Source organism: Centroberyx affinis, unplaced genomic scaffold (genome assembly GCF_046629955.1).
Source record: "Centroberyx affinis isolate AG114_WGS23_722 - 3 ecotype Tasmania unplaced genomic scaffold, CSIRO-AGI_Caff_v1 ptg006025l_1, whole genome shotgun sequence".
NCBI lineage: Eukaryota > Metazoa > Chordata > Actinopteri > Beryciformes > Berycidae > Centroberyx > Centroberyx affinis.
In genome coordinates this window covers 155,563-171,088 of record NW_027283064.1, presented here as the reverse complement: position 1 = coordinate 171,088, position 15,526 = coordinate 155,563, and the positions used below count along the sequence as shown (strand labels likewise).

Genomic DNA, 15,526 nt, shown 5'->3' with positions numbered 1-15,526 from the left:
TACTCCATTTGTGCTTTTGGATAACTTTGTATATCTGGTGCTGATGATAGAAATAATAATAAAAAAAAAAAAAAAAACTGGACTGTTGCCGTTACAACTGATGACCACCAGATGATGCCAACATTCAACACCGACAGAGATGGCTGTGTGTATGCGTAGCGCCTGCGCAGCTGTGAGCAGCTCAGACTGACAGCAGAGCAGAGCAGCAGGCAGACAGAGGAGAGCAGACTGGCTTCAGCTCAGACCAGACCAGCGAGCAGGATGGACTGAAAACACCACCGTGCAATGTTCAGGTAGGTTACTGAACCTCTAACACTTTAGTAATCTCCTCTCATTTTTGTAAAACACAAGAAAACTATAATACAAGAAAAATAGCTAGGATTCTGCCGTTGGCCATCCAGCATCGCCCGTTTGTTCGGTTGGCGGCTCGCACACCCATTTTGACAGCTGAGCTGAGCATCATCACTGTAACGTTATTTTCACTCGTTCATTTTGTTGTAATTTGAAATCTTGCTTTAGATTGTATTACCATCGATAGCGGTTCCTAGATTGAACATAGCCTATTCTCAGTGTTATTTACATAAATTTCTTGTGAGAAAACGTTTTGTTTATTATTACCCCACCATGTTGGCCAACGTGATTGTTGTTGCTAATGCTAGATGGCTAAAAATGACTGTCATCTGCCAAGTGTCATTTTACAGCTTTCCTCTTGGGATTAGAAATGTGTTAGGATGCACTGAAGATCAGTATCTATAGCATGACATTATAGAGTGTATCCCTGTGTTACCATCAATCTCAGAAATATGATCAGGACCTAACTGGCAAAACCCACCTAAACTCATCAAATTCATCGCACTATTTTAGGCTGACACAAATCTTTACATACATTCATAGTGTAGGTCTACATTATAGTAAGTAGTATCAATTTCATGTAGGTTACGTGAAGATGCTTTAAAGGATGCTTTTCTGAAAATATAATTGATTTGATAAGCAAATCTTAGACCTATTCTATGAAGCTGTGAAAATGGTTTGTGTTGCTTTTGCTCTGCTTCACTAAGTAGCTTTGCAATACTGTTTAAATTTCCCCCTAGGCTGTGGATCACATGGTTTAATATCACCCAGTTGTATGGAGGAAAATGTCGTTTTCTAGCTAAATTATTCAGTGGATCCCAGAATGAATTTTTGCAGTGCAACATATAGAAGTCTTAGACTGTGAGGCTTTGACTAGAGCTCCTTTCTCAGAGCTCCTTTCTTTCTGACCTGTAGGATTTCTGGTTTTAGATTAAGCTGTTGAATTCAGTGTTCATCTCTTACTGCCTGCTGTTCATAGTTCCTCCAGATATATCCCTTGTTGGTTGTAAGTGTTTAATTGCATGTCAAGTGGACACATCTCTATTCAACTTGATGCTAGAGATCAGCATTATTTTCTGCTCCACTGTAAACAACAGAAGCTTCTATTGACCTCGCTCCCGCCTCTCCTTTTCTCTCCCTCTCTTACTTGTACTTTGTCTCTCACCGACCATTCTTGTTGATTATCACTTTCCAGGTTGTTTTACTGGGCTCCTTGCTTGCAGTGCTCTTTTGGAAAGGCCATGTCCTTCCAATAGTTAGGCTGGGTGTTATCTGACACTTGGTTGCATGCCTGTGCCAATCACAATGCCAAGAGTTGAGTTTCTACCAGATCAGATTGCCTTTTGTTTCAATTTTCATGAAAAAAAGGTTTGATGGAGTTGTTGGAATTGCACCAAACTTGGGTCAACTGTAGTTCGCTGTTACACTTGTAAGCTACAGAAGGGAACTCACTCCTGTTGGGTTAACACAGAGAATGGCACTGTACACTGATAAGTAAATACTAATGGGTAGCATCATACACCTGATTTTAAAATCTAGACTTCTGGCACCAGCGTTTTTATAGGCTATTTGGTGGCTGCATGTGAAAGTGAACAAGCATGGGGGGTTTACAAGTTAGTCACTATCCTTTACTTTAACTTGTTATTTCTGCTTTCATCTGCGGCTATTGTGCAGCAGACATTTTGTATTCAATTTGGTTTAATTCAGCTGGGGACACAAAATGAAAAGTGAGTGAAAGCAACCCTTAGGTTATGATGACTGGAGAACAGAACATGAACCTGTTTAAGTCCCATGAGGTCAGAAATATCATCTTCTTGTTGGGGGGGAAAAGTGGTTTTGGAGCCAAGTGTTGCAGGCTCTGAGCTTTCCCGTGCCTCTGAGTCAGGATGAGCGTATAAACACAAAGTAATATGACAACAGCTTTCCGAAGATTTAGCCTACTAGTTTCTCGTTTACGCCTCGGTCTCGTTCCCATCGGCCGCTGCTCAGAACTGGTTTGGTATTCAGGGGTTTTCCTCCAGCCTTCTCTCTCTAATTATGAGTCACTGTGATGAATGAGGCTCCTGGCCACATGTTACCTCTGGGAACTATAGGAATGTCTTTTTTATTTTAATCAGCACTTCACTAGTATCTAGGTCTGCCCAATGGAGATATAACATGTAAGAGCCGCTTTAAGAACTGGAGTAAATAGTTCTGCTGTTGCTCTGCTGGATGTAAAAGGTTGCTTAAAGCTATAAGAAGTGACACAATGAACTCTTGATTTGTAGATTTATTAAATATGCTGTAATGCCAGATTGCTATGATTTAGTTTGAGATGTGTTTAAAATTTGAAGAAGCTGGGAATCAAATGGAGAAAGCTGTATTGTCAGCAGCAGTTGTGTTTTTTATTTATTTATTTATAATGTAGTTGTCTTGCCTCTCCTTTTAAAGCACATTAAAGAAATGTGGATTGCATGCTGTGAAGCTGTGCAGTCAAATCCCTATCTGTACTGGAAGATCCAGTTCTCTGTGCGCTTTTGATGATTAATTCCCAGCTGAGGTTTAAATCATTGATCTATAAGGCTTCCTCTGACTTGAAGAGACTTGATGCTTCGTCTCCAGTTGATGGTCGTCTTGTTACGGACTATGGGTTTTTGGGACTAAGGGAGATTGCAGGCTTGGAGTTGAAGCTAGAAGAAGTCTGAAAAATCATACGGACTTATGAAGAGAGGGTTTGCTGTCATTGATGGGACACAAAACTGAAAAACATGGTTTGTGCAGGATGTTGTGATGATACTCTTGACATGTTGATTGGTGGTCAGGCCCATCAGTTTGTCACTGCAGTCTGAATGATGGATGCTCTCTGTGATACAAATGGCTGTTATTATCTGTTATTTTATCCTGTAGTAATCACTCTTCTTTCTTGACTTCTTCCTCTCTCAGATTTGTTTGCCATGGAAACAGAGATGATACCAAAATTCTCCTCAAAAGATGAGGAAATTGACTTCTGGAAGGCTCTTTCCCTCAAGTACCAGAAAAGGTATGTAACAGGCACAAAGTTTGCATGATGTGTTTCCCCTTCAGTTAAACTGTGTCAGTATTGTTTCAGCACTTCAGTCACATTTACTTGGCTTAAACCGTGACTCAGGCTGCACCCTAATCTTTTTCCATCATACCAATCAGTTCGGACCAAAATCCCATTAAATGCTTCCTCTATAGAGCTACTTACGTCTGTAACTTTTTACCATCACTTTGTGTGCGTGGGAGCCGCACCGCTGCAGGAATGCTTCACCTGCTAGTTTTGTCAGACGCCCGTTCTCGCTCTCATTCAATTAAAAAGCGGTATTGGCAGATCCAGTTACACCTTTGAAAGAGCGTTGTGTGGAGCCAGAAGCGAGAGCTCCCTTGAAAACCTCTCCCTTTTCCCTAAAGCGACAGATCCTGTTTCACATAAAACATAAAAGGCTTTCATGCCTCTCTGTCCGCCTGTCTTTCATGGGTTTATATAATGGTGCCGTTCCTCTGTTCCTGCTATCGTCATTGCGCAACATTTTAGTGATCTAAAGAGTACTAAAATTAGCCACGCCGGGGTATTTCCCTCAATCAGAGCCCACGTCTCACAGCACGACGCTTCATCAACACCAGTAACCACTGATTAAAGTCTCAGTGGACAGAGGAAACAAGCTTAGGCTTACACCCAGTTATGTAACAGTCTCCAGACAGTTAGACACCTTCCAACTCAAGGCTACAACGATTGTGAGTGTGTGGTATGTTTGAATTAGGTATTTTCTTCACTTAATATTACATCTTAGCTTGTAAGATTACAATCTTGTTATATCAGGGTTTCCCTTGGCTTTTACAGAGGCTTTCGTGGTAACAACACTAGTGGCTCTGCAGTTGATGTGGGGGGATTTAAGCATCTCTAAGAGCACACAATAACTTCAAACATACATTTTGTAAACCATAAGCGAAGAATGGGCAGAACTGGAATTGATTCAAAAACGTCACACATGGAAAACAGAGAAAATGCATTGCATATTTCATATTATCATAGAAGTGGTAAGAAAAAAAAACACAAGTAGACCGGGGGTTTAATAAGCAGGAAAACCCTTGTATAGAATGGATTCAAAATGGATTTTCTGAAGCCAGAAAATGTTACTTGAAGATTCCTCCAAATGCTTGAGGATATCCTCAAAATTAGTATTCTGTTGCACAGGATTATTTTGAGCCCAGGTGAATTACAGTGAAAAGGATACACCGGTATGTAAATGGATGTCAGCCAGGAGAATCCAACATTATCCAAGTAAATTCAGTTCAAAGGGCAGAAGGGGCTTCTTTTAAACAAACTGCAGATGTAGGAAGACGTGTCTTGCTGGGTTTAAAGTGCATTCACTACCCCCCGGTGCTGCCTCACACAGCAGCCCCACAGTGGGCTGAACACTAAGTTTTTAAATGGATTTTCTGGCTCCATGCCACCCCCGACCCCTTCAGGTCACATGCCGTTAGCGTGCTGTGGCCCCTTGGCTGTTCCAGTTACCATTTTTAGACGGGCGTGTGTGTGTGTGTGTGTGTGTGTGTGTGTGTTCATCCATGGCCATACTATATCAACAGACACTTACATAACCACCACTTCCCGGTAAAGCTGGCCAATGACCAGACATCCTATCTAGTTTTTATGTAATGTCAGAGAACCTCATTCACAGGAACGTCAGGCTTCTGAGACTGACCGATCTAACTGAATGTGCATAATGAGCTTAAAAACATCAAAATATCAATCCTGTTGATGTGCAGTTCTTGGTATTTCCCTTGTTGATATATGCAACTGAAAGCATATAACTACAAATCTCAATTCACCTGGTGTTTTGAAAGGTTTTGTTTTGGTAGAGCCTGTGGTTCAAAAAGCAAGGTTGTACTAAATCTACTCATGGCCTGTTGCATAGTCGTTTCCCTCAGACAAAATGTGGTGAAATGTGTATGTAAACAGACATTGACCTGCACAGTCATTGACCTGCACACTTTTCACAATAGTCCTCAGTCTAGGTTGCCTAACTTAATCATCTCTTTGTGAATCCATTTTAAAATCTATATGGGAAAGTGTTATTTGCATAAACCGTAAATATCAGCAAATATACCCACATCCTGCTTAACAGAAAACGCTGAGCTGATTCCTGAAACTGCCCAGTAAACAGGAAAAGTTTTGAGCTGCTGACAGGATGGACCCTACAACACATTTCCATCACTGTCAAGGATATACAGAACACACATGATTATATAACTGCAACACTGCATCCTGAAAGTGGATCCGAACTACTTCACTCAACAGCTAACAGTGATTTTTGGTCAAAGCACAGTTTATGATATTGTTAAATTCCCTCTCTGAGAAGCTTTAAACCTTAATTTTTCAGTTAATATTGTGTAGTCCAGTCGAAGGCCTAGCCTACTTCTTGCTGTTTAAAGCCAGATGCAGATTATAAGACTGTGAAAATTTGTATTTAACAACTAAATTCTCTAAACCACCCACCCTCACTTGGCTGCAGCATAGGTGACACAATAGCATAAATATGAAGATGGTTGGAGGTTGGGGGATAAGATATAGGCCACAAGCTCCAATGGCAAAAATTCTGTTAGTATGCTGTTTTCCCAGTTTAACAGTTGATGATGAATGCACCCTCCCACTGTGTCTCGTGTGGCTTGTGTGTATCGACCTCGTTCTGTCTCTTCTGTCTGGGCTTGTTGTCTAATGCCTTCTCTCTCCCTCTCCTGCCCACAGCTACCAGGAGGCCCAGGAGGAGCTGCTGGAGTTCCAGGAGGGGAGCAGGGAGCTGGAGGCAGAGCTGGAAGCACAGCTGGGCCAGGCCGAACATCGTATGAGGGACCTGCAGTCCGAGAACCAAAGACTCAGGAACGAGGCTGAATCGCTCAAGGTAACTGCAGAAGTTTGGCAATGAAACAATCCGTGACTCAGGTTGGACCCAGGTCGCCTCTGTTTGAGGGAAAATAGCCTGACACATGAGAAAGTAGTGATGATAAAACCAATGTTCTATTAGGCTACATTTACATTTGTCATTCCATTGTTTGGTTTATTTATCTGTCTACATAGTCAGTCAATTGCTTGTTTATTTAAACAAGCAACCATCTCCATTATGTGGTATTGAAGGCCCCAAACCTTGGCTATGCATATGACATTGCCTGTTAATGTGGATTTATGATGAGAGTAGCATTATGTATATGTGTCTAACCTTGAAAATACCTTAAGCTTGCACACTGAACCAAGGAGGTACAGCGTGTCTACATCCATACCCTTGAGTTAAATATTTGATAGGCTTTTTGTTGCCGTCTTATATCACCACTCGTCCTTGAGTGTAGTCTCCTGGGAGTGGAGAGAAGAGGAATCACACTGTAACAGCTGCTGTTGGCTTGATGCTCTTTTTTTTTATTATTATTATTGTGGAGGCCAGGCAGCTCACCCAGTCAGGTGGTAAGGGGCCAGAGGCGTAGTGGGATCCCAGTAATAACACCACATCCCATGCACTGGAGCCACAGAATATAGGGCAATAAGTTGCCCTCTGCATAAACGATACTGCACAGTCCTACTCTCTTGAGTCTGAGCCTGCCAGAGGCCTAACTCAGACATTTATGATTTCAATTTATCAGCTCCAGTCAGGAGTATAGTACTGGAGACAGCATGGCTCTTACTTTGGAATTCATGTGCAATCTAAATGGTAATCTCACTTAGGTGAAGTGCAGAGGTACGTCTCTTTTCCAATCTCAGCTCTTCTGGACACCTGTTCTGTCCTAAGCTGGCCATTGTTTGGATCCAGCTGTGCACCTTTATGACTCTCATACATAATGCATCAGACGGCGTCTCTCATTCTTGTTCTCACTCCATAATTAGTGAAGGGGGATGGCTCATCTCGGTGTCCATGGTCACATTATGTTTCCAGCCGTGTGAGTCAAGTCACCAGCAGTGAGATGTGTGTGTGTGCCAAGGCGTCTGTCATGTCCTACTATTTCAACAGCCTGGCTATTCCAGCCAATCAATCGACTGCACACATCAAGTGAATTCATACCTTTGTTTGGGGAACATGCCACACCAGTGACATCAGTGAGTTTTAGGAATTTCAGGCATGCATTCTTGCTCACTTGTGACTCTTATTTGCTTAGATTAGATACAGTATTTTTCCACATTGTTGCCACATGTAGCATAATTGTGTTGTTTTTGTCGCTGTCATATTAATGAGACGTTCTGAATGACATTCCAGGGCAAACCGAGGACAGTCTGGCCCAGGTTCGATTGATTCAGACGCGATAGCAACAGCGGATATAGGTCAGACATACAGACAGGCCCAGCAATATCTATTGAGCTGATTGTCCCAGAGCTGGTGGAGATATAGGTCACACATCACTTCCCTTGCCTGAGAACGGTGGAGCAGAGGGGGGAAAAATAAGGGGAGCACTGAAAAATGGATGATAAAATGTAGGTTAACTGTAGTCGGAGGCGCATGGGGGGCCTGTTTAGAAATCTTTCTCTATATGATGCTCTCCTGTCCAACTTGTGTTACATTAAAGGATTGCTTGTGAACAACCTTTGTCTATTTGTCTCTAACCTGTCCTATCTCGCCCCTCTGTTTCTCTCTCCTCCTCTCCCTCCACCCCCCTCTAGGACAAGCTGGAGCATCAGTACACTCAGAGCTACAAGCAGATCTCCATGCTGGAGGACGACCTCGGCCAAACGCGCAGCATCAAGGAGCAGCTCCACAAATACGTCAGAGAGCTGGAGCAGTCCAACGATGACTTGGAGAGAGCCAAAAGGTCTGTATGTGCTCCCCAGCAAAATACAGCTTAAAAGAACAGAATGGTTCACCCAAAATTACTCCTGCACACTTTATTCAGGTGCAGAAGTGATATCCTGTATGTGGAATGAATGGATCATTTAATGGATTCTCCTTTTTAAGATTTGAAGTCCCTCTGTTGCATCTGATTAAAACTAAAAACCTGCCACATTAGCTATATGTATCTATGTATGTGTACATACATACATACATATAGCTTATATATATATATATATATATATATATAGGTATATCACTGAATTTGTATTTTGTTGTTGGGACAATACAATACAAAGTAGAATAATCATTTATAGGCAGAGAGGATATACAGAAGGCAGCTGCTGAAGAGGATGAGTATCATTCTCTTCTCCCCTTGAGCTCAGTTGTCATGACCTTTTGTGCAACACATGGAGTGAATGAAATGTTTTTAATTCTTTTTGTTTGATTCTCTAAATCTCAACATCGCTTCCTCCTTTTTCTCCCTCCTTCCGTTCCTTTCTGCAGAGCTACTATCGTGTCTCTGGAGAATTTCGAGCAGCGTCTGAACCAGGCCATAGAGAGGAATGCCTTCCTGGAGAGCGAGCTGGATGAGAAGGAGTCACTCCTGGTCTCTGTGCAAAGATTAAAGGACGAGGCCAGAGGTGATTATTGACTGGCTTTTACTAATGAGCCAAGCTGTCACTCACCTCTCCCACTCATTAGCATATAATCGCTGCGCCTCTTCTCTCTTTTTTTTACAACTGTGTGAATTTGTAAGATCTGCTTTCCCACAAATTTGTAGGAGTTGTTGTGGGTTGTGTCCTCGGCAGATCTGGGGCAAACATTAAAACATGTTGTGTTTTGTGTGGCAGACCTGCGGCAGGAGCTTGCTGTGCGAGAGAGGCAGACAGACGTGACCAGGATGTCCGCTCCAAGTTCCCCCACTCAGGACAACGAGAAGATGGATACGGCTGTGCAGGCCTCTCTCTCCCTCCCTGCCACCCCACTGGGCAAGGGTCTGGACAATGCCTTTGCCAACCCAACAGGTAGCAGCAACAATTCCACCCACTCAGTCCATCCTGTTTTCTCATAATGCATTCCTTTTAAGTAAAAAGAGGGAAATCCTAGCTGTTGTCCATTAATATTAGGAATGGGACAATAAGCTTATCTCACAATATGATGCAATATGCGATATGGGGTTCACGACTCGATACAACCACGATACGATGTAATAAAAAATACAAATTAAATGACAACAAAGTATGACTGCAGAATTATGTTTATTTCTGAGCCACAAATCTTTCTAGCAATGGCACTTGCTTGTTAGAATGTAAACAACAATTTTAAAATGTCACTGCAAAGTGCAAATAATATAATTTTGATGGAGAGCTTGTGAAATTGTGATGGGCAAGCCGTTTCATTTGTGATTACTACAGCAGAATAAAATGGAGCTAATATCACGATTCATTTTTCTGCCCTATGATATATATTGTCACATTCTTATATTGTGATATATTGAATTTCGATATATTGTCCCATCCCTAATTATTATAGCCTTCATTCTGCCGGTTTGTTTGTCGATTGACAGATCTACTCTATATGTCAATGAACACATCTCGCTGTTTATTCATGTATTTACCCTGTCCTACCCAGTGTTGTCAAATGGCTGTGGCAGCAACTCGCCGCTGACTCCCTCCGCCAGGATATCAGCACTCAACATCGTCAGTGATTTACTCCGGAAAGTAGGGGTGAGTCATTAATTCTGAGTCTCTGCACACACACTCTGTGTCACTGTTAATCCTGCGGGTTTGCTGACCGTTTCTCTTCTACTGTATTACAAGCTACCAGTAGAAAGTCCCCGTCTTTCCACAGGGCGGGCGGGAGAGTGTCATCGTCTGTTTGCATTTGTCCCTCGCAGGCTCTGGAGTCGAAGCTCGCCGCCTGCAGGAACTTTGCCAAGGACCAGAAGGCCAGGAAGGCGTACGCTATTGAGAACGGAAACCTGATCAACGGCAACACGGCCAAGTTCTCTCAATCGCTCCACACATCATATTTTGACAAAGCGTGAGTGAAACTGAACCGTCCGCCTCCGCCACTTCTCTCATCTCTCACTGACTCACACCTTAGTCATTTGTGATGAGTGAAGGACAATTTGTTACAGGAATCCTAAGATGAAATGTGTTTATCAAGTTGCTCCTTTTAAAGCATAAATTCTCTCAGATGTTTTATGGATGCATTAGTAGGCCTGACATTTCATTTAAGTAATCGCAGAGTGTTTGAATGCATGTTAAATGTTTTTTGTGATGTGGATGATGGAAGGCTTTTGATGATGAGATGGATGATGGAAGGGGAGTGTCTGAGACCTGTGTGTTTTTTCCCAGCAGGACAGAGATGGTCATATTCCCTGCATTGATTCTGGGTAAACTGAAACTGAGTGTGGTGGGGCGCATGCATGCTGCTGCTGATTTTAACAAGTCTCTTTTCCTATGTAGAACCCATAGAAATAACCACTGTGGGCTAGATGAAGTCCTCCCCACTAACTCTCCAAGGGTGGAGGTGGTTGTGATTGTCTTGGTGCTGGAGTTTTCCCATGATTTTTAACACTAAGCTGACCTAATAGATCCTCATCTCCTTTCTGTCTGTCTCCTAGTTTTAGTTGCTTTGGTATTGTTTTGTTCTTAGATCCTACCATTAACTGATTAATTTCATTTTAAAATGAATAGATCTTTGTTTTGATGTGTGTTTTGCCTTGTATCTCAATCATTAACTTATTGGCTAAAGCCTCCAGCAAAAGAGTAACCGAATAAAAGCGGAACTGCCGTTAACAATCAATTATATTTAACGTCAAAAGCGCTGTTCAATCCTATTTAGTGCTGTGTCACTCTCCTGTGCACTGCTGCTGGGGTTGGCAACACTTCCTTGATGTCTGATGCAGTGGTAGAGAGAGCAGGGACTGGTGGTGCGACAGCGTAGTGTTTCTGCTGTGTGAGGGAGAACTACAGAGGCCAAGTGTGCAGATTGAGGCACGGGACACACAAGGGCACATTGTCTGTCTGGTTTCAGTGCGGGGAAGTGTTATGGAGAAGCCGCTCACTTTGAGTCCGGCTTGAATAGCAAAAGTCGTCGATTGGCCTGTTTTGTCCCACAGATATCGGACTTAATGTACTGGAGCAAATCAGAATGAACTTCTGTTGAGCATGGGTTTCAGTTTACATTTTATTTGACTGTAAGAATTCTGTCATTGTACACTGAAAGATGAGTGCCAGAATCCTGATTTAGACCTAAACCATGAGTGAGGTATGCTGATAACAGTCTAACGATGACTTACAAAAGAAAGCAGTTGAACCAGTCAATCAGGCTAACTCTCAAAACTTCCTTCCCAGACACCAAAGGGTGCTTCTAATTCTAGACTATTTTTTTTCCTCATTGTATGAAGATCTGTTGATGTCATCAGGTTCCTTTTTTAGCAGCGCGTGCATGGTGCTCCACTTGTGCCACATAGTCTCCATATAGTATTTCTAGTGTCCCCTGTGTGTCAGATGGTGACAGAGTCGAGTCAGGAGGATAATGAGGACAGAATGACAAGTGACCTTCTGGGTCTCAGGTCAGTGCTTTCCGCTGTATTGGCAACAGCCGCTAGAAAGTGCCAGTGCGCCTGGGGAGTGACATTGACAGTGACTGTAAATGGCTCCTGTGGTTTGGCGAGCAGAGAAGCTGGCAGGAAGCAGGGAGCAGGGCAGGAGGGTTTAAACTGATGCCAATCTGCTCTCTGATGATTTTTTTTTAATCCTTCATCATGTTGACTCTTACCATTCTTTTCAGTCAATCAGCCTTCATTTAAAGAGTGATGAGGCTTTAATTTTTAACTTAATTCGGTGACAATTAAAGTACATTATAATATCAATAGCTGGTAATAGGATAATTGGCGTATTGGGTGGTGAGACATTTCTATATCCCTAATGTAACCCTGTGTTGTGTCTGTGTGTGTTGCAGCAGGACAGTGAACGGACTGGAACCTGGCAGCCTGACAGCCATCACCGCCCCACCCTCTGCCTCCTCCCCAGGCTTGGTGCCCCTCGCTGTGTGACAGTGACCCCCCCTCCACCCCAATCCCACCCCTCCTGCAATGGAAAATTACATGTCTAAGAAGAGAGAAGCACAGTGCGGACAACCAAGCCCCAGACAAAAGAGAGAACACAAAACGGCTAATACTGTAAAACACTGATGTACTGTTATACCAAACTCTTCCGTCTCTTCACATTCAGTCTGTCTCTCTGTGTGTTGTTCTATACTTGTGCTTTGCTCCTGCTGTAACTATGGGTCCCTGTCGGTATATTTTATATGTGCTATACTCTGTTTGTTTTACTGGCTTGTACAAAGACGGTGCCCAGTCTACTTCCACACACATCTTAAGATTCCTTGAGGATCTTCCCTAATTTGTCAGATGGTTACTATGTGCACCAAATTGTCTAAACAGAGAAACGTTATGCAATTATAACTTGTTCTTGGCTGGAATTTTTGAGAAGAACACAGTTTAATATGAATAAAGTTGTGTTTTTTTATTTGAACATTTTTTTTATTTTTCTCTAAGTAGCAATATCTTTTCAATTCAAAGGACAGAATTAAGTGCACTCACATCCACTACTGAAACACTGTTTGAGTGGAAATAACATTTAATGGGTTAGCACATGTGCAGATGGCCTGGAATAATTGCGTGTCACATGGCCTTTTGCCTAACAGGCTGACATTTTTCCATCAATTATTGATGGTTCAAAATGTCCAACATTAAACTCAAAGGCCCATATTGCTGTTTAACTCTGGTGGATAGGTGAAGAATCTAATGCATTTTGACTTTGCGACTCTACTGTTTATTGCATTTTATTTCCATTTGGTTTCAAAACCGTCTGAAAAAGGAAGGGAAATCTTTTGTGTCATTGTGGTGAGTCTAACATCTATCCTTTATTGAGCTAGGTGACATGATGTGTACAATATTGGTCATATTGATCGTTATTTATAGACAGCCAATAAAACTATGCTGTCATGATGTTCAGACCAGTTAGCCAGTATTCCTTTATTCTGTAGTAAAAATGTTTTATCCTGGTATTGTAGCTGGCATCTGAATTTATTTTAATTTTCTTTTTTAAGATTTCACAAAACCTGTGTTCAGTACTGTACACTACAAGAGGGTGAAGCACCTTGACCTTGTGCGAAGTTTATATTTTCACTTTTTTTTTTTTTTCATTTTCATTCAAGTGCAATATTGCCTGTTTGTCATTGTACATAGGTTTGTTAATTTATTTCAGATTGCTTTTATGGCATGTTTTAATAAAATATGTAATTATATTCCATCTATTAAACTTGTGATGTTTGATCAGTTCTTACTTTTGAGGAAATTAAATGTGATTGATCTTAACAGATAGGGATAAAACATTGTTTTCTAATTAGCATTTAAAATTAACACTGAACATATCTCTGGTTATATCATAGATTTTAATTTTGGGAACAAATTTTGTAGTTGAGCTCAACAAGTGTCGATAAAACCTCAGCCTTTGTTTCTCTTTCTGTGTGTGTGTGTGTGTTTCTTCTATTTATTCATTTTTTGGTTCAGGTAATTTTGGTTTCAGTTCCATATCCATCCTATTCTGGATTTATGAATGTATAAGACATATCGCTCCATGGATGTAGCCCATAAAACATTTTTATTTGGAGACGTAATATTGACCCTATACTTCAAATGTATCAATGTTATTTTGTATTCTCTATAGCAAAGGTGACCTGCGATGGCTCACAGCCCTTTATTGTAGGTCGGTGCTCACAATAATTGAATGAGAGAAGAAAATGTAGTCAACACTGCCACATTGTGGATAGGTTTATAATTACAAGAAGTAGCTGATATTTGAAAGAATGACTGCCAGAATAGCATTTAATCATTTATATTCATGTCTCAAAATAGACACAAAATAATAAATTACATTTCCCATTCATGGGATTGGCCATTATCCTAAATGATCTGAACTGATTTCTGCATTGCCAGGTTCATCTGTTGCTGCTGCATTAATCTGAGTACAAACAGTTTGGCTTCTTGCACAGCAAAAATCTTCAGCACAGGTGTGTTCACTGTAGCAAACCAACAGTATAGACTTTGATAAGCACCTTAGGGCCAGATAATCTTTGTTTTACTGCAAGCCAATGTATAAAGATTAACTCTGCAGATCCATTGATTCACTGATTGATTGATTAGTGAAAGCAGGCCCAGAGCATTTCAACACATTGGTTTCACAAGGCGGATGTCTTCTTCACACGAGTGAATCAAATTCTGTACAGTCGAGTATATCTATATCAACATTTTTCTCTGGCCCTTTACTCACCCCTCCCATCAAAACACTGTTCACATTGAAAGGCCTTATTGTGGTGTGTGAACATGAAACAAGAATGGCTTCATTTGTAATTCAAGTTCAGGGGATGTGCCCTAAAGAGGAAGGTGGGTTGATTAGTCCAGCCCAGTGTCCTCGGTGCCCAGTGGGTCAAAGGTCAAGGATTCACCTGCTCCCTCCTCCCTTCTTCTCAGCCAGCTCTTCCATCTTCCTCTGTCTCCTCTCCAGGACCTCCACCAGCTTGGCATCATTGCGTGCGCGCTCCTGGGCCCTGAGCTCTGCCACGTCCTCAAAGAAGATGTGCCTGGGGAAGGCACATCATCCATCAGTACATTGATGAATGAATGAATAAACACTGTAGATGTCACACACCCACTTCCAGCATGCAGCTGCTGTGCACAATACTGACACTGTAAAAAAAAAAAGTGAACCATGGTAGTCTGAACGGCGCACAGCAGGTTTACTGCAACCTCTTGCAGTGACCAGGAAGTGTATTTGACATTCACAGGTAGCAATGCAAACAAAAACACAAAGTCATGCCTACCTGTTAAAGAAGGCAGCGGCTAGTCCCACAATCAGTGTCCCAAACAAAACTGGTTTCGTAAGACGCTTTGCAGCGGACAATTGGCGTTGCTTCATGGTAGAAATTCCAGCAATTTACAGCCAAAGTATCGATACAAACTCAATTAGCTTTTCAGTTGTCCTTTTCCATTAACGTAACTGCTGTAACGTTACACACCTCTCAAAATTGGTATAGTGACCTCCTTCTTGATCGGGCAGTAACTCACGTACCACGACTTCCGTTCCTCGTTATTATGAAACAAAAATACCCACAGTTCCCTTGTGTTTGAAAGTTAACAAAAACGTATATAAATGTCGTGATGTTGCACATGTAAAATAGATTTTAAGTTTTGAGTTAATACCACAATTTATATTTAAAAAGTATTGACGTGTAGGCGGAACACAATTCGTGGCGAGCCATATTGTTTCACGGACACATTACAAAGACGG

General features: G+C 41.7%; 1 protein-coding gene and 1 long non-coding RNA gene across 5 annotated transcripts; one reads left to right on the top strand and one right to left on the bottom strand.

Moving 5' to 3' along the window:
• The first annotated feature begins 201 nt into the window (after positions 1-201).
• ndel1a (nudE neurodevelopment protein 1-like 1a) lies at positions 202-13,768 on the top strand. 4 transcript variants are annotated; one of them, XM_071512016.1, is made up of 10 exons: positions 202-293; positions 3,274-3,370; positions 6,101-6,254; positions 7,994-8,142; positions 8,667-8,803; positions 9,014-9,187; positions 9,795-9,889; positions 10,060-10,205; positions 10,526-10,560; positions 12,135-13,768. In XM_071512016.1, exons 2-10 carry the CDS (start codon positions 3,285-3,287, stop codon positions 12,143-12,145), a joined length of 987 nt encoding a protein of 328 aa, XP_071368117.1. In that variant the 5' UTR covers positions 202-293; positions 3,274-3,284; the 3' UTR covers positions 12,146-13,768. The 4 variants fall into 4 exon arrangements, with proteins under 4 accessions (XP_071368117.1, XP_071368118.1, XP_071368116.1 ...); XM_071512017.1 differs by having other exon boundaries at positions 10,523-10,560; XM_071512015.1 differs by lacking the exon at positions 10,526-10,560 and having other exon boundaries at positions 12,138-13,768.
• Positions 13,769-14,058: 290 nt separating this feature from the next.
• Positions 14,059-15,284, bottom strand: LOC139638014 (uncharacterized). The gene is made up of 2 exons (XR_011694757.1): positions 15,060-15,284; positions 14,059-14,819 (listed from the first exon to the last, which is right to left on the bottom strand). It is a non-coding gene; the product is annotated as an uncharacterized lncRNA (long non-coding RNA).
• Between the last annotated feature and the right edge of the window lie 242 nt (positions 15,285-15,526).